Source organism: Thunnus thynnus, chromosome 17 (genome assembly GCF_963924715.1).
Source record: "Thunnus thynnus chromosome 17, fThuThy2.1, whole genome shotgun sequence".
Lineage (NCBI taxonomy): Eukaryota > Metazoa > Chordata > Actinopteri > Scombriformes > Scombridae > Thunnus > Thunnus thynnus.
In genome coordinates, this window is record NC_089533.1 from 24,274,819 (window position 1) to 24,300,709 (window position 25,891).

General features: G+C 39.4%; 2 protein-coding genes and 1 long non-coding RNA gene across 6 annotated transcripts in view; 1 reads left to right on the forward strand and 2 right to left on the reverse strand.

The window, feature by feature from the left end:
- The window catches only part of LOC137168017 (uncharacterized), a 64,762-nt gene extending 62,875 nt beyond the window's left edge, over positions 1-1,887 (reverse strand). Inside the window, exons 1-2 of one of the 2 annotated variants that reach the window (XR_010924220.1) lie at positions 1,334-1,887; positions 403-557 (exon numbers count right to left, since the gene is read on the reverse strand). This is a non-coding gene — a long non-coding RNA (uncharacterized lncRNA). The remainder of the gene's footprint in view (positions 1-402; positions 558-1,333) is intronic. The other variant, XR_010924219.1, reaches the window with a different exon arrangement.
- Positions 1,888-7,825: 5,938 nt separating this feature from the next.
- On the forward strand, positions 7,826-21,844 carry zgc:158403 (tetratricopeptide repeat protein 39A). Of its 3 annotated transcripts, XM_067615922.1 has the most exons (19): positions 7,826-8,235; positions 8,334-9,425; positions 10,133-10,237; positions 10,739-10,870; positions 11,233-11,291; positions 13,694-13,761; positions 13,943-14,007; positions 14,675-14,774; positions 14,875-14,940; positions 15,077-15,185; positions 15,298-15,365; positions 17,223-17,282; positions 17,588-17,749; positions 17,842-17,927; positions 18,778-18,904; positions 19,013-19,124; positions 19,251-19,365; positions 19,857-19,973; positions 20,901-21,844. In XM_067615922.1, exons 2-19 carry the CDS (start codon positions 9,391-9,393, stop codon positions 21,007-21,009), a joined length of 1,695 nt encoding a protein of 564 aa, XP_067472023.1. In that variant the 5' UTR covers positions 7,826-8,235; positions 8,334-9,390; the 3' UTR covers positions 21,010-21,844. The 3 variants fall into 3 exon arrangements, with proteins under 3 accessions (XP_067472023.1, XP_067472024.1, XP_067472025.1); XM_067615923.1 differs by lacking the exons at positions 7,826-8,235; positions 8,334-9,425; positions 10,133-10,237 and having other exon boundaries at positions 10,762-10,859; XM_067615924.1 differs by lacking the exons at positions 7,826-8,235; positions 8,334-9,425; positions 10,133-10,237 and having other exon boundaries at positions 10,762-10,859; positions 13,699-13,761.
- Positions 21,845-21,955: 111 nt separating this feature from the next.
- Positions 21,956-25,568, reverse strand: gadd45gip1 (growth arrest and DNA-damage-inducible, gamma interacting protein 1). Its single transcript, XM_067615925.1, has 2 exons — positions 25,136-25,568; positions 21,956-22,506 (listed from the first exon to the last, which is right to left on the reverse strand). Exons 1-2 carry the CDS (start codon positions 25,561-25,563, stop codon positions 22,215-22,217), a joined length of 720 nt encoding a protein of 239 aa, XP_067472026.1. The 5' UTR covers positions 25,564-25,568; the 3' UTR covers positions 21,956-22,214.
- Positions 25,569-25,891: the final 323 nt, after the last annotated feature.

The following is a 25,891-nucleotide window of genomic DNA, read 5'->3' on the forward strand; positions in this document are numbered from 1 at the left end:
ACTGAAGCTTAAATGATTAATGCAAAACTTCTAACCAGATACTCTTTGATAAGCTTGTCCACATCTTCCCCAAGGAACACAATAAGGCCCTTGAGCAGACTCTCTTTATAGATTGACTTTGAGGTTCTAGGTGAGAGTGCAAACACACAATCAAATCAAAATAATGCTGTCTGATTTTGCAACTAGACTGAACACTCGACGCTACAGGAATTGTGATTTACAAATGCTTTGAGCAAAGCAGTTAAAAGGCCTGTCTAACTCAGAAGATAACCGTAGCACATCTTTCTACATGTACTCTAACTCCACAATGTATTGACAAGATGAACAAAACATGACCTTGCTTCTATTTACAATGTTACTATTTAAGTGATATAAAGTAAAAAATATTGAGCACATACAGACCTGATCAAGAACTTTGAGTATAATCCAGGTCTTCTCTCTGACAACTCCTCCCTTGTTTCCGATGATTTCAATAAGCTTGCCGGTGCTTGTCCAAGGAAGCCAGAAATCACAGTTGAAGTGGAACAGTTGTTTATTGTCATGAATTCAGCGTTGATCTTTAAAAAACAAAAAAGCACATGCATATGTTATTGTGAAATATTACAACTGTGTAGTGGGCCAAATAGCATTTTGGACTGTTTTGGCCCAATTTTTTTAGCAGTTTTCACATGATAGCTGATAATATTTATTTTACAGACCACCGCTGACCTGTTGCCATTGATTAAAAAAGTTACCTCATCCATTGTGAACAATGCAGGCTAACTCTATTTCAAATGTGGATGTGAGACAGGACAGGCAAATGCGTGTCACGTCTATAAAATTCTATTTTGTTTGTACAATTTTAATAAATTGTTTAGTTTTTACTCCAAAGGTTTATGTCACTTACAGCAGCATGCATTTCAGCCGCCAATTCGATAAAATGTGCCCACCGACGTTCACTATCTTTGCCTCACTTAGCTCTGCTGCCAGCTCTGTTCATCAGTGTGTGTCCGTGTGGTGGGGGAGCCTAGCCCGCCCCCGGTACAAACATGTCCAGACACAAAGCAGTATACTATAAACAACGAGCCTCAACATACTTTCACTATATTTCCTTACATGACAACAAAATAACATTAGCAACAACATTAACATTGCATGTGTCAAACAAGACAACGAAAGCATTGCCGTATACATGAGAAATTGATGCAACTACCTTTAGCTAGCGTTAGCGTTAGCTAGCGCTAGCGCACAAAATACAAAGGCAGTGTGTAAAGTAGTTGTCCTCCCTGCCACTAACCGTAAATGTATATGGAAAACACACTTCCTTTAAGACAACACAATTTCGAATTCTTACCATGTTTTAAAGAGTTTTGTCCTGTACAACAAACGGTCTTGACTTTCATGGCGAGGTAATGGTGGACAGTAAAAGTTGACCTTAACCGTCTCTTTCGCGTTGTGCGGCCCATTGAGCATGCGCACTAGTGACTTCCGCTGGCAGAGCCGGTAACTTCCGGTTTAGCCCTCCGGCTAACTTGAATGGGGATAAAACATGGATGTATTATAAGAGCTGGATACCGGACTAAAATGGCGCCCATTCAGTCCTATAGGAATTGTTCGCCTGGCGCATACGCCACAAAAAGGTTTCTAGCTTCCGGGTTTGCTTCCGCGTTGTGCGGCCCACTGAATATGCGCAGTAGTGTTTCCCCCGCTGGCCCCGCTCGGCCCATAGACTTTACATTGTGATGACGTCACGGATTTTTAAATCGTTTTTCTCGGCTCGAGGAAAGTTTTACAAACATAAAGCCTCCATAGATCAAAAGTTCAAATTTGGGGCAGTGTTATTTTGAAAGGCTGATTACGAACTTCCTGTTGGATTTAGGTCAGGGGTGTCAGTGTATGATTTGTCTTGATGAGACGAATAATTGAGTTTTGGTTTGATCTCTCGGCCGTGGCGGCCATTTTAGTTACATAAGTGGCGCTCTAGAGCACATTCAAAAGTTCAAAAGTTCAACCTGTCACTGTGATGAGAAGTAATCTCTATTGTTAGACCTCAAACTGGTATAGCATCACCTAATGGTCATAATTATTTTTGTGGTATGTGTGTTTGAGATGTCACTATCGATAATCTTACATAAAACCTCAATTTTAATATGTGTGTGTGAGTGTGTGTGTGTGTATGTGTGTGTGTGTGTGTGTGTGTGTGTGTGTGTGCAGCAGCCCCTATGTGGTCCATACGGGCGCATAACGTTCCATAGCGGTCCATAACGCTATTCTGATTGGATTTATCCTTAAGTTCACCGCATTCACTTTAAGGTTACCGTTACAGTATGAACGGCTCTATGTATGTACGTTATGTATGTGTATGTTTTTTTCCCCTAACACGTTGTTGAGTCCTCGATCTGAAATGTAGCCTACAGCTGCGGCTTAAGCGCCATTTAAGGTCATGGTCTCGAAAACGTGTGTAATAACATAACCGGCGGCCCAAGGCGCCCACTCAAAGGGCCAGAACACAAAGTTCTACATGAATTTTTCAGGTCCGTTTTCTGGACTCATACGCATAACTCATGACGTGTACGAGTAGGAGCTCGGTTTCAGAACAACGGCCTCGAAAATAAACCCACAAAACCGCACAAGTAGGTTTACAGTAAGGTTTTGGCCGCTTGGTCTCGAGAGCAAATTCAAATGGACTGTGTAGGTTTATTGTAGCCTTTTGCCCGTTTGCTCTCAAGAACTGGCGATAAAACCGACTGCGTAGGTGAACGGCTACTTCTCAGACGGCCTGACTCAAGGCGGGACTGAAAATGCTTGTGTGTCTCAAGACGGAACCGAGATGTATAAGTTGGTGACAACGCTGTGGTTAAGGTCTGGTTAGGTTTGGGCACAAAGACCACTTGGTTAGGGTTAGGGAAAGATCATGGTTTGAGTTAAAATAAAGATTTTAAAAAATGGCCGATGTCTCACAAAAAAGCCGGTTTTCTCGTTTTCTCTCAGCTGCAAATGTCCTGACACCTCACTGAAAACACCCGCTTTTGTCGGTTGAAATGGTCTCAAACCGTGCTCTCTGCTGATTTCCAACTCGCTGCCAAGGAACTTAGTAACCATCCACCTGCCCCTCCTCCTCCGCTGTAGGTTTAGGCACAAAGACCACTTGGTTAGGGTTAGGGAAAGATCATGGTTTGGGTTTAAATAAAATAAAAAATAAAATAAAAACGGCTGCAAATGTCCCAATGTCTCACTAAAAACACCCACCCGCTTTTGTCGGTTGAAATGGGAAGCGGGCATTGGTTTCGAGGTGGTCTCGAACCTGCTGATTTCCAACTCTCTGCGCCAATGATGTTGAACCTTTTCTGGCGCTGAACCTTGTTTGGGACACAACAGTGTATTACACTCTACTGAGCAACGGCTCGATCTTCCTGCAATATGTGCCGATATGTGCAGATAGCTGAATATTATTGATACACATCTCCAATGCCAGGTTCACTCTCACAGCTGAGACATCACACTGACTGCCTTCAAGTTAATATTGTCAAACAGGTTGTTTCTCCTCAAGAATGATACTTCATTTGATCATTTAACCAGATGGGAGAATTTATCAATGTGACTTTAAGATAGAGGAAGTTTGTGTGTTTGTTTTTTTTAATTTTCAGTATTACAGGAATGTATCTAAGTTCATCTAATTTTATATCTTTGTGAAATGGAAATTTATTTGTGAAAGTCTGACGCATAAAATCCAAGATCTGTCTGTATTTATGTGTAAATAAAGTTTAAATAAAATACATTTATCATCTTGTATATCTCGTGTTTTCTGTCCTTTTGGCCATTGTGCTGAAGGTTTTCAGTGGAAAATAAAATTAAATATAACAGTAATATTTCCAAAATTCACTGAATGTACAGAACTGACATTAGGACATGATGATTCCTTTCTAACACATTTTAAAAGAAAAGAAACGTGTATACTTATAAATACTGTATATATTCATCCATTCCATCTGCATTTATTTACCTTTTCAGAACATATTAATCTTTTTCAATAACATCTAATTTACAGCATTTTCCCACAAAGTTTCAGAGTTGTTGATAAACATAAAGACGCTGCACCCTGCATGTGTTTAAATTTAGGCCACAAGAACACAAGGAATATGATAAGGAAAGATCATGATTTTGGTTGAATATTGAAAAAAAATGTCAATAGTACAGTAAACAAATATAAATACAAATGTAAACAAATATAAAGCAGGTTATAAATGCTTCCTGTGTGAGAGAATGTGGATAGGGCTATGGGTGTGACAGCAATCACTCCAGGGTGTCTCCGATCAGAACACTATTCTGTGGTGTTCAGGTGGGAGTGCAGAGTCCACGTCTAAGGTTTAGGTTGTTTGTCTAAAGGATGTGTGGTTCTGTAACAATAAACATACAGTACAGACTGATTAGCAATCGAGAATCTAACATATCAACCTAAGCTAGACATAGACATCCACCCAGATGACAGGTCATATACAGAACTAAAGGCTAGTAAATATAAATAAAATATTAGCTAATATAAAATATTAGCAAAAAGTGAATAAGCAAACTGCACAACATATGGATGACAGTCACTGTAACAGTTACTAATAAACAAGCATTCAGTGTACAAGGATATAAAAATGGAAAAATAATGACAGAAATGCACTGAAATGATAGTTTTAATACAGTAACACAACTCTCTCAGACTATTACAAGCTAGCAGCTAACTCTGAATCACGTCATGTGTGAGGAAGCTCTCGTTCCCTGCTATGACTATGTGCTGGATTTGTTCACGTGGAGCCCGCTGCAGGTGATTGATCAGAATCACGCAGATGTCTTGAATGTCTTGAATTGGTATGGATTTATTGTCACCACTACAACCACAATCCTTGTAGCTACAACTGTCTGATGACTCAGTGGTTCTGTGTATATGAACATAATAAATCAGAATAAACACGTCAGATATCCGTATGAAAGTATAACAGGCTAATGTAGAAATGGTAAACTATATTACTTTCTGAATGTATACAAGACAATACAACTGGCAAACAGTTAATAAATAATGTGGCCGTGTATTAAACAGGCATAGCTGAGGCTGAAGCAGCATATTCCCTCCAACAGTAGGTTAATGTCCATCAGCAGTGCAACACTGCCATCTATTGGCCAGAAGTAGACATGCATGACATCAATCCGGGGGGCTGAACGAGCTGCTATACTGCAGGGGTTGTGCGCGCCCGTTAATTAACGAGCGGACCTACAAGTGGCCGTTCAGTCCGCTATTCAATCGGTAATATGGTAAATATTAAACAACACAACCCCGGCAATATGTAGTGAGAGTGTTGCTGTTAAATAGGGCCTTTTGGACATCATGTAAACAGACAGAAAACCGCAACTAACTCTACAACATACACTCGTGGCTAAATATAAACACTAACGGCGTAACATAAACATGAGCAAATATTAAACTCACGTTTTTATGGACGCACACACTCAGCGAAATGTTCGTTTGATGTCACCGTGATCCGAGGTAGGATAAGCTCTGCTGTCATCTGCAGGTCCCACTCACTTACTGCTGCATTTGCATGCACGCACAGTGTGGGCACACAGAGCTCACATGCACAGAGCATGATCAGAAACAGGAGATATCAGGGGAAAATATGAACAGGTCCATGGCCTTTTTACACTTTCCAGATAGCATACGGAAGTGGGCCACTTCAGGCAATGATGCGGCGCTGCTGGTCTTCTTCTGGCCCGGACAAAATGGATGTGAGTCTGAAATTGTCCACATGTAATATAGCAAATATGGCTCAAATATCCCAAATCAAATGTGGGCCTTTTTGGTAAAGATGCGGTGCCCTAAGGTATGTGTATTCTGGATGTGGGCCAGTTCTGGTTTATCTGGTTTGTTCTTGGTTGACATACAGCTTGCTTGTGGCCCTCATCTGGGAAACAATTGCCATCATTCCATGCGGTATGTGGGCCGGATGAAAGTGCCGAAAGTATCGGGTGTGGGCCAGATCTGGGCCACAGCAATTTTGCTATCTGGGTCAGTATTTATTTACAAGCTGTTTCTACCTTCTTATAACCTGTGTGATCTTAAACAAAAAAGATGAATGTAAAGATTAAGAGAATGAATGTACCAACTGCAGTGCATATTTAATATAAATATGACAATACTGCCCCCAAGTGACAGTACTGTAGCATTACATGCGAATGAAGAGATACACATTACATATTTGAAAATGGCGCCAGTTTGTCATCAGGTTTGAGCAAATAGGTTTCATTCAGTATTCTCGGACTTTCATCCCAACTCAAGTAAAGTAAAACGTATCATTTGGCCTCCCAGTCCCCAAAATGAAACAAATCATTGTCATACTAAACTGACTATTCACATCCATATGTCATGTATGTGCCAATAATGTAAAATAATGATTTACTAAAGTTTGATAGTTTGAAAAAAAAGGCATCCCCCAGATAAACAGGGGGGAAACAAATTAAAGGACAGGTTCACAATTTTTTAAGTCCGTCTTAAAACAATAGTCAGGTGCTCATACAGTATTGAAACAGGTTTTCTTGCTGTGATCATTCCTCCTGTTCATACTGACCATTAAAAGATTCCTTCCTAAAACATTTACAAAGTAAGTGGTGGGGGCCAAGTCCTCGTTTTGAGCAAAAATGCATTTAAAATTTTATCTGAAGCTTATATGAGGCTTCAGCTGTCTGAGTTAATCATAGCAAGTGGATATCTGCCACATTTACAATCTTTTTAGCATAAAACTGATTGACTGTTCACTCCCCACACACACACTCCGGTACCTCCGTGCTTCCTCAGAGTACTGTTTCCTGTGGTGCCCAGTGTTGTCGTGGTTATGCTTGACACCCACGCCTGCTATTCTTCTTCTTCTTATCATTATTATTGTTGTTTTGGTTGTTGTTGTTGTTGTTGTTGTTGTTGTTGTTGTTGTTGTGCTTCTCTGTGTCTCTCTCTCCCCTCTCCTCCTCCCTCTCTGTTGTGATTTGGTGCTATATAGATAAAACTGAATTGAATTGAATTGAGAACTCCCCCTACTGGCCTCACCTGTCACTAACCCCCTCAGCTGTTGGTCTCCCCATTCAGACTATTGTGACAGACAGGTTTTCTCGTCCACTTGGCAGTTTCAAAGCTGTAAACAAAAACAACCTCTCTTAGATAAAACATAGTGTCCTCTGGTTCCTCTAAATATGAGGAATAAGTCTTTCATTCTAAATGATTTTATCTCATTCAACCACCTAGATTTCATTTTGACAGAAACCTGGCTGAAACCTGGTGAACACAGCCAGCTCTTGGAAGCATGTCCCCCTGACTATGACTTCTATAGCTCCCCTCAGCCGAGCGGCCATGGTGGAAGCTTAGCTGTCATTTTCAGAAACTGAAGTGCACTCCCATTGGTATTAATGATTATTCTACCTTTGAAGTCCTGATGTTTAAAACCAGTGGCTCATGTCCAGTCCTCTGTGTAGTTGTGTATCGCCCCCCTAGGCTGGATGCCATTTTCCTCGCTGAGTTCTCTGAGTTTTTAGCTTCAGTTGTTGTGAATCATGACAATATATTAATTTTCATGTTGACCTCTCATCAAACGTCAGAGCCACTGAATCTCTTGGTATTATGGACTCTTTTATTTTTGTGCAGCTTTTTTGGCCATGGCCGTGGCTACACATTAGAGGCTCCATTTTAGGGCCCACATTATCCGCTTTATACATGCTCCCTTCAGGCGTTATCTTCAAAATATACAATATGTTCTACCATTGCTACGCAGATGACATATAATTAAATTAAATTCTATAATTAAATGATAGTAAGACTGAAGTGGTCTTATTTGGGCCGTCCAACTCCATCGGGGATATAGCTAATGATTTAGAGCCCCTGGCCCCTAACCTTCATGCCCATGCCAGAAATCTCATTGTCATATTCAATCTAGCTTTAAAATTTGACAAAAAAATGAACACTGTTGTGAAAGGTTGCTTTTTCTAGCTAAGAAATATTGCCAAACTCAAACTGTTCCTCTCATTTAATCACCTGAAGATTGTCACAAATGCCTGAATTTCCTCTCAGCTGGATTATGGCAAAGCTCTTTATTTGGGTATTAGTCAGTCACCCTACAATCACCCTTGTCTCGCTTGCAGCTGGTGCAGAATGCTGCTGCTAGACTGCTAACTGGTACCAGGAAGAGAGACAGCACTACACCTGTACTGGCATCCCTGTATTGGCTACTGGTAAAGTATAGGACTGAGTTTAAGGTTCTATTATTTGTTTTAAAAGTTCTGGTGCCCCAGTACATCTTTGAGCTCCTCTGCCCCCTTTCCAACCCCAGATCTCTCAGATCCTCAGACCAGCTGCTCCTGGCTGTCCCTTGATTGAGGCTAAGGGGTAAGGGTGATTGTGCGTTCGCAGTAGCTGCCCCAAAGCCAAACTTAACACCCACATGTTTTCTCAGGCCTTTGAGTGTCTTTAAGGTTTTATGTTTCACATTTTACTCTTCTGGGTTTTTTTCCAACTGTTCCTTTACTTATTTTTTGTGTATGCTTATGAGATAGTATCGTTATGTTAGCTCTACTGCTTTTTTGCTGTCACCATGTTATGTTATTAAATTTTATTATTTATTGTAAAACACTTTGGTCAACTCTGATTGTTTTAAAATGTGTTTCTCTGTTCAGCTGTGGTGAAAGAATTGTGACAAAAAGAGGGCACTAAAAAGACTGCAACATTGAAAGATATCTACTTGATTTGACTCATTTGGATGGCTAAAGATTCATATTAGCTTCAGATAAACTTTTAAATACATTTTTGCACAGAAGGAGGACTGTGGACTTTGCCCCCCATCACTTACATTGTAATTGCATTATGAGGAGCTCTTCTAATAGTCAATATGAACAGGAAGAATGATTACAACAAGAAAAACATTTGTCAGTGTTCATTTGGGCACCTGACTATTGTTTGAGGACTGTCTTGAAAAATTGTGAACCTGTCCTTCAAGTAATTCAACGATGAAGTCGTTGTAGTGATCAACTTAATATCACCAAATCTGAATCTCTCAGATCACCACTTCACTGGGTGCTGCTGACACTTGATCCTGTAATTCAGAGCTCATTGTGCGTGGCAGCGCCGTCACAGAACAGAGGAGGAGTCAGATGCGTCTCTAATGCGCACACTCACACAACACAGATAAACGCATGCCTTTACCTCTGAGCACTGTGTGTGTGAATTAAACCAACAGGATACAAAGTCTGCGTAACTTAATGCCACATTCTCTGCCGTTGGACTGATCTCAAAGCTTGGTTTCACGGTATAAGTGGTGAATGCATCTTGATTTTCTGCGAGTGTTGCTGAGCTCCTAACAGGTGTTGGGGCACGCCGCCCGGAGAGAGAACATGTCCAATGGGAAAGACGCAAATGCTGCAGAAAAGTGAGTACAGGCAACTAAGAAATTTTTGACACGCCAAAAGTTTGACTTTTTTTCATTACAGTGCTTATATCTTGGCCGGTTAACCTGTTTATTCGCTCTTTTGATCAACTGGTAAGATTATGTTAAACTTGACAAAAAACTACCTGCACAGGAGGAAATAAATAAAAAAATCACCCTCACCTGCACCAGCAAACGTTAATACACCGTTTCTGTCCTCATTTTCTGGTCGTCAGTGTTGACGATCTATTTTTCCTTTGTTTAACTTTGTCTTAAAATAATGCCCGATAAATTAAAGTCACCGGTGGTGCTCCTGGAGAGAGTCTCGTATTTGTATGCTTTCGGTTAGTGCCGAGGGTGTTTTCCAGACAGCCAGCAACTGAAGTCAGCACGGCGGTACTGATAGGTTATTGATAAAACTTGATTTTCGATCACATTAATAAGGATATAATACAAATACAGCAGCACATTGTGTGATGGTGCTCCAGTTGCGTCACATCAGTGCTGTGTTTAGTGGAAAGCTCACTGTAAGCAAACTCAAATTTGCATTCAAAGCATGGATGCTGTATATTTATTATGTGTGTGCCCAGTGCTGCTGCTGACTTTGCATTACCATTCACCAGCAAAGCACACATCAGTTTAGTCACACTTAAATACATTTGCATTTGTTCTATGCATGTCTTTAATCCATGTTTGTATTTGCGCAACAGCTCCTCACAGATGACCCTGAAAGAGAACCTGGATGAGTGTATGGAAGCCTTGGATCTCTTCCTTAACAACCACTTCGACGAGAGCCTGGAGAGGCTGCGACCAAGGTAACACCATAACCCTGAGTCATGTCTGGCCCCACAGGGGTTTTAATGTCTAGCTGTGAGGTAGTATACTACTTTGTTTTAGCACACATTCATAGTGGTGTGTTTTAGTGTGAAGTCAGCAATATGTGGCCGCAGGTGATGTTGAGAAACTTCAGTGGTTTGAACTGTGAAGTAGTGTGCTTCCTGTCAGCCAAGACACAAGGGTTGCCCTGGTAGGCTTCAGTCCTCCAGGATATGAAGTGTTTGCTGAAGCTGACGCCCAAGGTCTGACTGATTCAACAGCTACCAGAAAGGCTGCCCTGGAAAATAAACACCATCCACTTGACAGACTGGGACTGTAGAGGAGATAGGAAGAATAAAGAGAACAAGATATTTACTCTTATCTTTTCACAACAGGAATGTGCGCAGGGCATATGACAGCTATCCTACTAATGTTGCCCTTGTTTGCTGGCAGTATGATGTGTATGTTGTTGATCCTCGGACTCCATGTTTCCTATGTAGAGTGAATGAGAGTATGTACCATGCTCTTATCTACGCCACAATACTGGAAATGCAGGCCATGATGACTTTCCAGCATGACGACATCAACAATGCAGGAAATACCATGAAGAGTGCCAAGGAGGTGTGTCAGAGGTCAGGATGTCTTGTGAATGTAGATTATTTTCAGCAGGTTTAGAGTTAAACAGATGGTTCTTTTACTCATTTGATAGTCTTCCCAGCTTTTAAAACGCCTAACTGTATTCTCTAAAGTGCTGTAAACTCCTCTTCCACAGTCCATAAGCCATAAGAGGCAAATTTACACAGGTGCATTTACATGGCCAACAGGCCTGTTTCTGATCATCCTACCAATTTGACTGTGTTTGCATGAGAGAATATAGCGTCTGTTGCAGATAGTTAAAATGGATGATTGCTGTGTCAGAAAAGATGTGGTTATCATACCAGGAATAGTTATAAAATGTCTTTTGTTAATACTGAAATACTGTTTGATGTTTCAGGTTTCGACGGAAATCCTCAGGTTTGGCTAACAAGTCAGTAGGTGAATCACTAACTGAAGGTAAAACACTTTGACACCTCTCCCTGCAGTTTTAAAGAAAATCCATCCAAAAACAGTGGAAAAAATCAGCATGTATTGCATTTTCCTTATTCCAGTGGATAACTAGAGATAACCTGCAATAGGTTGTGTCATATTTCCAGTACATTTACAATGGAGTTTCATAGGAAATTTGTACTGGACAAATTGTTGAGATTTTTCAGACATTTTATTCTGGACCAAAGTGGTGAACCGACTGCCTTACAGATGACATTGTCATCCCTAGACCCAAGTAGTGCCACTTTATTTAAAAAAAAAAAAAAAAAAAAAGGCCACATTCATGTCATGTTGTTCAAACCATAATTATAAGCAGACAAATGAGAAAAGCCATTCACGTCAACCTCTGACGTGTAATTCCGTGTTGGAGATATCCAAGACTACCTAGCTGCAGACAAAATGGTGGACACGGAGGCAGACATCTTGGACCTCTGCCACCGCAGTTGACAGGAAATCACTTGCAGTGGAAGTCTTTTTTCTTTTCCCTGTGAAGCAGCATACGGATTAAAAAAAAATATGCAAAGTTTATTCATTAGAAATATAATTTAAAAGTCTATTGACTCTCTTAAAGGCTTTATACAATATTTAAATTGACAAGTTCGCAATTAGTACAGATTTTAAAAATGGGCTAGTATCAAGTTAATTCAAGTCTTTAATAAGTCACCAATACTTTTAAATGTTTGATGTAATTTTTAAATCAAATTTATTTATTAAACAATTTCTTCTAAACAATTATTAACAATTTATTTAACAGTATGAATAGACTATGCCTAAGTGGAAGACCCTGGGGGCTACTGATGAAAGACTCTTTACACTTTTATTGCATCCTCTGTCGTCAAAATCTAAATTAGACATATTAGACATATTTCATGTTAGGGGTCAAATTGACCCCATCAATTTAAACCTACAAGGTAGTCTGTGCTGGAAACCAAAAACCAAACAGGGACATTTGTGCACAATCCTGTATTCCCCCTCTATCAATTCAATATTTAATTCAATGAGGCTTCATTGGCTTTATTTACATGGGAAACACATGTTTACATTGCCAAAGCAAGTGTGAAATATAAACAAAGAATTGTGTATCGGTATTGCAACAAAAAAAACCCTTGCGGTCCAAAAAGCATTTTCCCCATAGACCACCTTTGTAAAGGAGACGTCTGTAAAACTGTTGACAGAACACCTCAATCTGCAAATTAGGTCAATTAAGACTCTTTCTATCATAAATTTTTTTTGATCAATGGAGGTTTTATATTCACAAAACTTTCTTCAAGTCAAGAAAAGCAATTTAAAAATCTGTCACATTGTAAAGTCTATGGGCTGAGCGGGAACTTGTGGGCAGGCCCAGTGGGAGAAACACTACTGCGCATATTCAGTGGGCCGCACAACACGGAAGCAAACGCGGAAGCTAGAAACTGCGCCAGCCAAGCAATTCCCATTGGACTGAATGGACGCTATTTTCAGTTCGGTATCCAGCTCTTATAATACATCCATGATTTAGGTCCCTCCAGAGATATCGGAATTTCTGACAATGATATCTCCTACTTGGCAGAAGCACTTCCGGAAGTCGGTGCTAAAATGGCTATAAAACTACCATTGTTGACAGTTCAATATTAAACCTGATGTTATACACAAATACACATAACAAACTGAAGATGGACCGAAATGGTTGAAAGTGCGATCACACCTGCTTTAATTTATTCAAAAACCAGCCGGAGATATGGCTAATTCAACTTACTTGTCTTTTAACTCTGTTATTATTGTGTGTGACCGCTCATCTGTGACTACACAATTTACACACACACACACACACAGAGTATGGTGAGTGTATATAAGATAAGGTGTACGCTCGCAAGTTGTGAACATGGTTATCTTTCCCATCCATATGACATGAACGTGGCATTAATTCATCAATTTTGGTTGTTGAATTTCATTCTGGGAAATGTGGGAAATCAACATCGATTGAGGGAAAGCGGTTACACAAAACGTAAATTAACTAAATCAATGATAAAATAACCCACAAATGAAAGATTAAGCTATAATTTACAGCATTTGACAGATAGTCTTTATAGGCCTAAGAGACATTGACAACACTGTGAGCTGAAGTGACATTTGGCAGAAATCAGATCTTCCCTGTAGCTGGCTACAACCAGTACAACAGGAAGTAAATGTGTGTTAAAGTACCAAGCCTCAACCTGTTCTCCTAAACAACCACATACTGTATGCTTTCTTTCCTACAAGTATATGGAATACTTTCCTGTGTGCTCTTGTCTGGTTGGTCACTAGATTTTATGCTTTATTGTTTGTTGACTGTGAGTATGTTCTTTATTACTTAAAACTTATTGTGTGTGTGTGTGTATGTATTTTTGCAGAGCAGCTCCATGCTGAAGTGTGTTACGCAGAGTGCCAACTCCAAAGAGCTGCTCTCACCTTCCTTCAGGTTCACTAGGCTTTTGAAAACACAGACATAACTGTATATCACAATATATACAGCACACCAAAGTTTCCACCTTAACCAGAGTGTATTATCAAAAGTGTCCAATGAATATATGGCATGAAAGTTCCACAAATGACTGCATTAAATTTTTTTTTTTTTCATTTCCTTACTTTTTTTTTTGCAGGATGAGAACATGGTGAGTTTTATCAAAGGAGGGATCAAAGTACGAAATAGTTACCTGATTTACAAGTAAGTAATCAAAAAAAAAACAGGGTGTATATTAAGTGAATGTCAGTGATGTGTAATTTAAATGTGCACTAATAGTTAATCCATTATCTAACTTAGTTATTTAATGCCCAGTTAACTTACTGTAGTTGTTAAAAAGTATTTGCATGGTTGTTATCAAAGGGGCACTCCACTGATTTTACACATAAAGTTCAGTTTGCTCATCATGAGGAGTGCTTCTCAGCCTGTGAAAACGGTTTTATAACATCATCTGTAGATTTGGAGGGAACTAAAAAATAACCCTGATGATGTCATGGTGATGTCATCAGGGTTATCTCAGTTTGGACTTGGAGACAGTATTACAGAGGATAAAATTTTGTAGCAGAAAGCCATACAAACTGAAAGTGTGGCATTTAAAAGGCTTCTAACGAAAGATGTTATTGAGTTGCACCATGGGAAATGTAGGATCCAGTGTTTTTGGTATTTGAGCTATACAATGGACTTAAAGTCAGGATATCTTGGCCTGTGCTGACTTGATTTTGACCTCTCACAAATTTCCTAACTTTGTGGACATAATAAATGAATCACTGGAGTACCACTTTTTGTTTGTTTTTTTGCATAGTCACTTGCTACAGTATGCAGCTTATTATGCTGAGCTGTGTTACTGACATTGTTCCCTTTTATCATCCAGAGAACTGCACTCCTTTATTAAATCTCACCACTGTCTCAAAGGACCCAGCCACATTCACTTAGAGGGAGGAATATCTTTTGGAGTAGGGGCGTTTAATCTGGTACGTCACACAAGTATTTTTAAGCGCCACTGGTTGTCTGTACATTGTGTGTAATCATGTGTTTGTACCACACAGTTTATCAGGTTTTCTTTATTTACAGACTCTTTCTCTATTTCCTCCACGGATACTCAAAGTTTTGGAGTTTGCAGGCTTCTCTGGAGACAAGGTGTGATATATAGTATATATAAGTATAAATTATATATATTTAAATTTATAATAAATTTCCTCCATTATGTATTCACTCATTGACTGACACAGCAAATCACCCGTGGATGTTTTCTACATGTGTTGTCCTGTTTTAGGAATATGGTCTGTCCCTGCTGCATGACGGCGCGACAGGGATGAATCTGCGCTCCATGCTGTGCGCTCTGCTACTGCTCTGCTACTACACCTTTCTCACATTCATACTAGGTAACGCTGTACAGAACTAAATGCATCTGACTTCCAGATGATGCTGATTGTGTCAAAGATGTCGGTATAATTTATCATATGTCATATATCCTTTCAATGTCTCTCCTCTCAGGGACAGGCGAGGGAGAGGTGGTTGAAGCTGAAAGGCTGCTGAAGCCCTTTCGACTCCGCTACCCACGGGTGAGTGGAATAAATCACTTTCTAGTTAAAGCTGGGGACTTTCTGCGTGTGAGTGCTATTATTCTGCAAAGGTGGCCTCACTCACTGGGCAGACTGATGTATAAGCATATATCTAATCACTCTCTCTTACAAAAAGTGTTCTTTACAGAAACTAGTCATCACAAAAAAAAAAAAAAATTCTTTTGCTTTGAATGTAAACAGTAGTTTTGGTATGGGTGTTATGTTTTTAACAAATGACATGTACAGCAGCCAGCCAGCCAAATTGTGTTAGATTAAGGGGAACCACACCAATTTTCACATGTAGATGAAGTTTCTGGTAATGGTAGTACTTCTCAGCTGGTGCAAATGGTTGTATGTTTTCTCTGAATCTCTGGAGGAGTCTGAGAAGTAACTTTGGTGGGGAAATGAAGGATCCAGCATTTTTGGAGCTTCTCTTATACTGTGTTAGGGACTAAATGTCAAGGTGTCTTGCCTCTGTTGCATCGATGTTGACTGTTTGACTCTCTTTTCTTTTTCATTGTGTCATTTTCTTTCACTTTTTTCACATTTCTTTCATAAACGTAAACCTTTTAAAGGAATCAGTCAATGTTTTGGGAAGTAGGCTTATTTGCTTTGTGTGAGTGCTAGATGAGTATATTGATACCATACATGTCTGTATTGTAAATATGTAGCTCCAGTCTCCAGTCTTGTGACTGTAAGGTCGTCAGGCAAATTACTGGGCCAGGTAAAGATATAGTTGATAAAATTCATAATAGCACATAACCCCTTCTATATCCACAATGTGTCATGTTTACACTTAAATTTTTCATGGAATATGCAAGATGCTACATATCAGTTGGTGAGGTGCTGGATGGCATATTCTTTTTTTTTTACTTTGGACTTTTCTATCAGTTATGATAACCTTATACTCACTAAATTCATCTCTGAATGTAGCGACACCAAGAAGTCGGAAATAGGGAGACTGCCTGGTTCAACTTGCAATAAGAAATTATTACCAACACCTCAGGTGCTCTCACTTTGAGTTTACTCATCAAATAAAGTGGTTAAGATAATCGGGAATAAATTGTTTGCGTATTTACAATCTCTCTGCTTATGAATTTGCCCTGTGGGATTTTGTGTTAGCGATATCGCTAGATGTTCCGAAATCTAAGCAAGTGACTCCAGTGTTAGGATAACTGATAGAAATGACAGCCAATCATACAAAAAAAAGTTGTGATAAACCAGAATTATCCTTTTTATGCCAATAAATTCAGACTGTGGCTTGTAATGTTTGTTCTTTTTCTTGATGTTTAGTGCTTGACAATACATCTATTCTTCCTCGTCTCTTGCCAGTTTCTTATTCAGACTTGTGTTCTCTTTCTTTCAACTGCTACCTAAACTTCTTTACAATCTTCCTATTTTTACATCGTCTTTGCATGTCAGCACTCTCTCATTGTGTTTTTTTTTTTTTAACTCTTTTCCTCTCTTCCTATCATCCAGTCACACACTTAGGATCTCCCACACCCTGATTAGTTTTGTTTGATACGTTCACTCACTCCACCTTCCTCTCACGCAGTGTCCTCTGCACCCATAATCCTGACGCCACCTCCACCTCCTAACATTCCTGTAAATTCACAATCCCTGTTCACGCTCCACCTTTTACCTACATGCCTGCCCATCCCAGAGAGCAAACTCAACACTCTGACACAATGTGTACCAAGCCACAATGGAAATGCCTTGATTAAACACGCTAAGAATAATTACTATATGATGCGTGTGCTTGAAAAAGAATTTAACACCAGTAAGATGACATGTAATACTGAGCTATTTTTGAAGCTTAAATCTAATTTCATTAACTGTTTTTTCTCTTCTGTCCAGGGAGCGATATTCCTCTTCTTTGCAGGCAGAACTGAAGAGATCAAAGGGAACATTGATGAGGTGTGTGTCATAAAATGTTTTGGGAACACAGCCTGAAAGATGACATCAATAAATGTACAGGAAATAAAATATTAGCTATTAATTTGTCAAAAGAGAATTTTGTTCAAGCAAACTATTCATTATTGTAAGTGAGTGTACATTCTTGGGAGTAAGCGAATCATGAATCACTTTTAATACAACATTTCAGGCTGAGCTACCAGGATGAGGACCAGCACCTGATGTTAAGACTTAATACACAACATACCTCAAATGCAGCGTCACATGTCCTTATTGTTCTACTGTCTGATATGTCGCTGTGCTACCAGGCGGTGGCTCTTTTTGAAGATGGCTGCAAGGCCCAGCAGGCATGGAAGCAGTTCCATCACATGTGCTACTGGGAGCTGATGTGGTGCTTCACCTATAAGCGAGCATGGAGGATGGCTTACTTCTATGCAGACCTACTGAGCCAGGAGAGCCGCTGGTCCAAGGTACAGACGAGAAGAGGCATTCTTGTTGTGATCCAGTCAAACCTCTTGGAAAAACTAAATCCTGTGTTTATGATTCTCTCTCTCTCTCGTAGGCGATGTACGTGTACATGAAAGCTGCTTACCTCAGCATGCTGCCTAAAGATGAGGCCAGGCCTTTTGGGGAGGACGAGGTAGACCTCTTTAGGTAAACACACACACACTAATTGTGTCTTCATTTATCTTTTATTTAACTGCCATTGTCTTAAGGTTCATTATCTTGCTTTTTACCAAAAGCATTTGTAGACATGCAGCTATTTGCTGAATCATTCCTGGTCAATGCTGGAATGTCCATTGTGAGAACTTTGGATTCTGCACAAAATAAACATAAAGAGGTTACTAAAATGTTAATGTTGATATCATGGCAGAGAATTAACCAGCGGTACCAGTGCAGATTTGTTTCCTTTCAAAACATTCTGCCACTGTTGTTGCAATTCATGCAGAATTTGTAGCCAACCTTATTTTACATGCTGATATATGTCCCCACCATTCATGCAGTGTTGATTCCTAAGGACATGCATAAACAAAACTCCAAAGTAACGCATGATATGCAGGGTAGCAATCATATGCATATAAAGGCATTGTTAAAGCTGCACTAGTCAAATTTTTTAGGCAGCTGTTTTCAGGGTTAGGGTTACTGCAGACGGACAAAGTTAGCAACTAGCTGGAGAACATAACAGCTAAAGAGCCTTTACTTCAAAAGTTAGGGGAGACTGAAAAACAGAATTAAAAGAAGAGTTAATATTAGATTTAAGAGTCATCAGGTGGAAAGCAACATGACTCCAAACTGCCGGGTGTGTAAATACGCAACTGTTAGCTAACATGTTTGATTTAACAACTTCATAAAGTGATGATACATCGCTGCTGTTTTTACAGCTTGTTGCACAACCCCCAAATGACTAAGAAATCAAATACAACAGAAGCTTTAGGCTGTTTCACTAACTAAGACCTGTTTCTTGCCTCTACATTTGGTTTTTATTCTTGTCCTGCACCTTTAGACAAGTGCCCACCTTCAAGCAGAAGATAGCAGGGAAGTCTCAACCGACTGAAAAGTTTGCTATCCGTAAAGCCAGACGCTACAAGGGTTCCTGCCCAGTCAGGCTGCCAGTGCCAGTGCTGGTAAAGCTTCATTCACACACACACACACACACACACACACACACACACACAATGGACAGTATGTTTGACTCACAGAGCCTTTCAACAGCATTTACTGCTTCATTTTAGGAGATGATGTACATGTGGAACGGTTTCAGGATGATCAGCAAACGACCAGAGCTGACTGAAGGCATGATGCAGACTCTAGTGGAGGCAGAGCGTACCCTGCTGGAGTCTCCTGGTAATACAACATCTCAAACCATAACCCAGGACAACCCACCCTCAACTTTATATATAACTCCAAATGTGGCACGTAAGTGTGCTGTGATCTGGGTTGTGCTGATGGTGTCTGCTCCCCCATCTACAGAAAATCAGTATATGATAGATGACCGCTGTTTGATCCACCTGCTAAAGGGTCTGTGTTTCAAGAACCAGGGTCTCCTCCAGGCTGCTGAGGAATGCTTCAACAAAGTGTGTTCTAGGTGAGCTCTTGATTTCAAATGCAGGTAATTTATTGCCTTTGACCATGTGTCATGTTGAATTAGGGCCAGAAGACAATCAAAACTTTAAAATTTCACCACACCATTCTCACAGTAATAATTATCATTAACAAAGACTTTCAAGTTTTAGTTTTAGCTTGACTTTTGTTAAAATGATAACTGCAGCTTCTCCTCATGTCTTAAGGGCAACTTGATTTAATGTATGTATTGACAGTTTGATGTTTGCTTAGCAATTATAAAACTATCTGAACTCACCCACCAAGGCATACAGAGAATATTTGAATGTCAGTTAAGAGTAACATCACTCTTTGTTAATAAACTAACATTGCTTGAGGGTTTCAAGTCATGACAACCATCTTCTTCATTCATTTCAAAAGTCACCTACCCAGCATGTCACATACAGTAAAATCCATACAGGTACAATGAAATGTGTGACAGCGACAGTTTATTCAACTGTTTCTGTATGTTCTCAGCGAGAAGAAGATCAAGTTTGACCACTACCTGGTGCCCAACTCTCTGGTGGAGCTCAGTCTGCTCTACATTGACCAAGGCAGAAGGGACGAGGCTATTAACCTACTGCACAAGGCCAAGTAAGTAACTCATTTATAGCCCCACCTCACCCCCTCTACACTCTTTACAAATTGGCAGTAGTGAGTAGTAGTGCTCTGTTGGACAGAAATCTTAAATACCAGTATGCTGTACCATTAAGTACTGGCCCAGTTTAAGCACTTCGAAACAAAGAGATAATGACCAAAAATAGATACCTTACATTACGACAGCCTTGCAATAAATACTACTTTACTAGTTCAGCACTCTTACTTGCTTTCTTTTCTAGAGTTAGATGAAAAGATTGATACCACTAGTAGTTTTCAGTATTAAAGCTGCAGCCAGCAGTCAGATAGCTTAGTTTAGCATAAAGATTGTAAGCAGCTAGACTAGCTCTTTACAAAGGTGACAAAATCCACGTACAAACACCTCTAAAGCTCACTCATCAACAGGTTATATCTCAAGGAGTGACCACTCCTGGCCAAGAAATGATTTACCACTATATTATTAGTTTCACAAAAAAAGTGTTTATTACACGACTGTTGGATGGGTTTATATAACAATTTAATGTATGGCCATCAAGACACACTAGAGGTCACTGTCTGCCTGCTACATGTAGATCTGATAGGTTGTCTTTAACACAAATGTTATGCACTGACTGGGAGTAATGATATGGGTTCTTCAAGACTAATCTTTATATTATAGGTGCCAATGGCAAATGCTGTTATTACTACTATTTTAACTCAATAATTAATTCACAAAAAAAAAAATCTAAAGAATAGCATAAAATGTGCAAAGCAAGTAACATTTCAGTTGTGCAGTTGTTCTTATAGGTGTTGAGAAATCTTGTTTTTTTTAAACGTTTTTTCTAATGTTCCATTAAATGCTAATACTACTTCCATTTCATCTAACACTCATGAACTCGGATAAATGTGTAGAAGTTAAAGCATCTCCACTGTTTTGACTTGTAGACAAAACTACAAAGACTACTCGATGGAGTCTCGTACGCAGTTCAGAGTACACGCTGCTCTGGCCAAACTCAAGGCTGGCCCTGGTGAGGAGGAGGACTCTCATCTGTAAGAAGACATTTCTTCATGATTGGAACAGCTCTTCACTCTTGATGCTCCACTGCCCTCAAAGTTATTGCTTACACTGTGCCGGCTGTTTTTAGCTGATACCAAGTTTTTGACCTATATCCGTTTTCAATGAGTAAATACTGGGTATTTGTTCAGGTGGACCTTTTCTGCCATGGTTGTGTCACGGTCTGCACTAACATATCATTGGACAAAGGTGTCATCTGGTAGAATATTTACAAGAGTCCATCCTTCCCAGACTGGTTTCCAAGAGCAGTAAAGTGTCAAGTGGAGGTTGATATTTTGAGCCGAGGGACCTCAGTTTCACTGCCTTTCATAGGTTAATAGACTTGAGTGTATATACGGTAGACTTTTAATTTTATTAACAATGTTTTTATTGTTTACACTGAAAATTAAAGAACACTAAACTTTAATCAACAATTGATTGAAACCCACTCTGAATACCAAATGTAAGAAATGTTTGATGTAATGAAATGTATAATGATGACTTTGTTGAGCTGGATTGAAAGAGCTCTACATGATTATATAATTAAATAACCTCGGAATACTGTGCTGTAGCAACATGTTTTAGAATGAGGATGTTTTACATGATACGGAAACATTTTAACTGTTTTAATTAAGTGGCTTGAATAAAAGTACGACCCACAGCCAGTGTTTTATGCTCCCTGACACACTAATTATAGTCACAGCACTTCCCCTCATCTTGATGTGTTTACAATCAAAATTCAGTGTTTAGACTTATCTGGATCAGTGCATGCACTTTCCAAAAAGATTTTATCTGTACAAAAGTTATTTTTGCATAAATAAATTCTATGTATGAATGCCTGTGTCTTCTCCTGAATCATACAAAAACTACCATCGTTCAGTAGTTTGTCATTGTGTAACATTCAATATCTTTCTTTGGAAGTATTTTAGACAAAATGCACTCAAGCTTGAAATTACACAGTCTGCACAGACGCATTTATTTCAGCCAAATACATAGAGAGATCCTGAAAAATTAACAAATATGCACAAAGAAAGCAAACAATTCTGGAAAAAGTATATTTTTTTCACAGAAACGAATGGATGGGGTTTTCTTATCCTGATGGGATCAGGTAACAGAAAACAAGGGATAAACTGTTTCTCTTGTCATTAAATACAGTTAGACCAAGGTCTAATAGTTAATTATGCCTACAATGACTCAGTCCAAAACTATGAGGAGGCAACAGGAGGTGTGACAGGAGCTGCCGCCTGTTCCTCTTTCAGTCTGCGTTTCATTAGTTTCTTCTTCTTCTTCTCTTCCTTTTCTATTTCAGCAACCATTTCCAAGAACTTGGGGCTGCGGGGGTCCACTGCATAGCCAAAACGCTCTCTGGCCTCAGCCAGCAACTTCGCACGGCGAGCCTTCTCCTCTTTTAGCTTCTGTTTGGTTTCACGCTTCTCTCTGCGCCAGTCGGCTATCATCTTGGGCATTTTGGCCATGTTTTCTGCTATGAGTTTCTCTCTGCAATGGAAATAGAAAAGATTAGTATAATAGATGTTAATGTCATGCATGATGCATAGTTGTATAACGAGCAATCCAGCACTTTGGTTCAGAGTGAAATGTCTCAACTATTGGATGGATATCTATTAAATTTGGCGCACACATCAACACTCCCCTCAAGATGAATTGTAATAACTTGGGTGATCTCCTGAATTTTCATCTAGAGCCATCATCAAGGTCAAATTTTAATTTGACCAAAACTGGTTTAAACCTGCAAAACTAATGACATTCCCATCTGCTTTGGCTGTACTTTATGTTTAGTGCTAATTTGCTCGTAAGCAAATGTTAGTTTGCTAACATACAAAACTAAGATGGTGAATATAGTAAATATTACACCTGCTTAACATGAGCATGTTTACATTGTAGTTGTGAGCATGTATGCATGACAACCACTATCATTTTCACATTGACTTTAACCACCACTGCCAAGAAGGGATGTGCATAAAACCTTAAAAGGACAGGTTCACAATTTCTCAAGTCTGACTTAAAAATAGATGGCCAAATGAACATTGGAATATGTTTGTCTTGCTGTAATCATTCCTCCTGTTCATACTGACCATTAGAAGATCCCTTCATAATGCACTTACAGTGTAAGTGATGGACAAATTCACAAGCCTCCTTCTGTGCAAAAATGTTTTTTAAAGTTTATATGAGGCTTCAGCAGTCTGAGTCACATCAAGTGGATGACTAACTCAGACTGCTGAAAATGACTGTATGGACACACTGTGGATCACTTACACTGAAAGCACATTTGAAGGGGATCTTTTAATAGCCAGTATGAACAGGAGGAATGATTACAGTGAGGAAAAACTCTTTCAGTGGGCATCATAAGGGCATCTGACTGTTTTAAGACAGAGTTGAAAAATTGTGAAACTGTCCTTTACCTATCCATGCAGATGACCAGCGACAGGTCCCACTCATAAAATTTTTTTTTTTTTTTTTTTTTTAAAAACGGTCCATAGTGCTAGTAGAGGTCAGTAACTGGTTTTGTTGTTATCTTCAGACTTTATCTTCTCTATGACTTGATAACATTTCACCAGATCAACCCATGTCTGTAAAGTAAGGAGTTCTGCATGTTTACAGTAGTTTAACAGAAGAGTCTGCTGACCCACAGAGAATTTTCAGCACTCCAAAAATTGGTGAGAATTTTATTTTTGCGTCACAAATTCTAGATTTCCAATTCATTTTTGGAATATCTCAGCAAGTGTTTTTCACTTTTGTACACAACCAGAAGGAACGAATAAGGCAATAATGACAGAAACCCTTCAAACATTGGACAAAATGTGTGGGTTTTTGGAGAGGAGGATGCTGCACAAAAAGTTAAACATCATGGAGAACATTTCACATCCCCTCCATGACCTGCTATTCACACAGCAGAGCACTTTCAGTCAGACAAGGAATGCTACAGGAAGTCGTTCCTGCCAGCTGCCATCAGTCTGTACAATGACTCTCCTCTGTGTCAGGAGAGGGGACTCCTCTGACTGTGAAGACAGACTGCTCACTTGGAATTTTCTTTATTCATTTATTACATTGTCCATCACATCTGTTGCATTTCAGATTCATAATTTTGGTATATGCTGCTGTTATATGTATAAACCTTGTGTAGGTTATTCAGGTATCAATATTTAGTACACTCAATGAATTCTGACAGACAATCATGTCATCAATCTACCGTAACAATATCCACTTGTTCATTCTACTTTCTATTATTCATTTTTGTTTATATTTGGGTTGGTTTATTTCATTATTGTATAATTTAGTCTTTAATTGACAATGCTGAAGGTAGCTTTCAATTCAGAATTAAGGGGAAAGTTAAGGGAAACAAATGACATGTAGCGGCTGATTCTCCATCTTTTGCATCATTTACACTTGTGAAAAAGTATTAGATATTGTAGTAAAAACCTTAACACTGTTTAAACCCACTTTCGGATTTGAAACCTTTATTTGCTTATGAGAAAAGAAAAAAGGGCAATTTCTCCATCCACACACATTAGTCCAGGTCTAGATCAAAAACCACTATACTTAAACTTATCAAAAGCAGTGAAATCACCTTTTTTTCTGTTTTTAGAAACAGAGTTTCACAAATCTGAGAGTGGGTTTAAATAGCGTTAAGGTATTTACTGCGATGTCTAACACTTTTTCATGAGTGTAAGTGGTGAAAAAACGAAGAATCAGCCGCTAAAAATCATTATTTATGTTTCCTTTAACTCAGAATCAGACGCTAACTTCAGCATCGTCTTTAGTTGTATTTGTTTCTTTTAACTCATTGTTTCTTACCTCATTGTTGGCTGCTGTAACATTTTAATTTCCCTTCGTCATTATCAAAATATCTTGTTCATTTATATAAAATACTGTCATCAGTTTGTATTGCATTAGCCGCACATTCACAACAGTTGGGACACAAGCACTTTTTAAATGTTTCTATAAGCTTTTGTATCATTCAGATCTTTACTCCAATAATTATACTGTGTAACCTTTACAGTTAATAATCTTTAAATTAGATGAGATGATTTGGAAGCATGGGACAGTTTGTTTCAACGAGCTGTCCGATGATTGACGCACCAGCATTAGCTCTGTTAGCAGGACTTACTTTGCTAGGCGTTTCTCGGTTTCCTCCTTCTGCTTGGCCTCGATGTTCCTCAGCATCACCTCTAACGGAGGGTGCCACTCGCTCTCCTCTGCCACGGCCCTGTCCAGCTGCTCGCTGCTGGGCCACAGCGAGGCCGGCTCGATGCCCGACGCGGAGCCGTAACGTCCGAACAGCTTCCCTGCATATCGGGCCGTCCGCTGCCACTCCGGTGTCCTCTCGCTGTCCCTGTCCGGGATATAAGGGTCATGGAGGTTTAGTTTGAGGGGTTTCGGGTTATAAGATGCTGTCTGTAATAAGGAGTGCGCTGGAATGACAGCTTTTGAAGATGAAATCCCCTTTAAAGTCCTACATAACACTGCTGTCCTCCTGCACACCATGGACACCGCCATCTTTCTTTGCACACAACAAGGACCCCGGGGTAAAGTCATAGGTGGCTGCAACTGTGCCTGGTTATTCTTCTTCTTCTTTTGTTGTTTGATAGCGGTTGGCAAACAGCTTTTAAATTAATTACCGCCATCTTCTGGATTGGAGTGTGGATCTGAACGGTTACTATACTATTAAAGTACATTAAATTCTCCTATTCTCCTTAAATTCTCCTATGAAGCCCCGTTCTTTCTAAAAATATGAAAATAGCCCTGTATTCTACATCACCTGCAACATTTCTATAATATCTAGTGTCATGTGATTCCTTTGAAGAGTAATTTTAAGTTTCTGTCTCTCTTGTTGATATCTAGGACAGTATAAAAAAACATACTC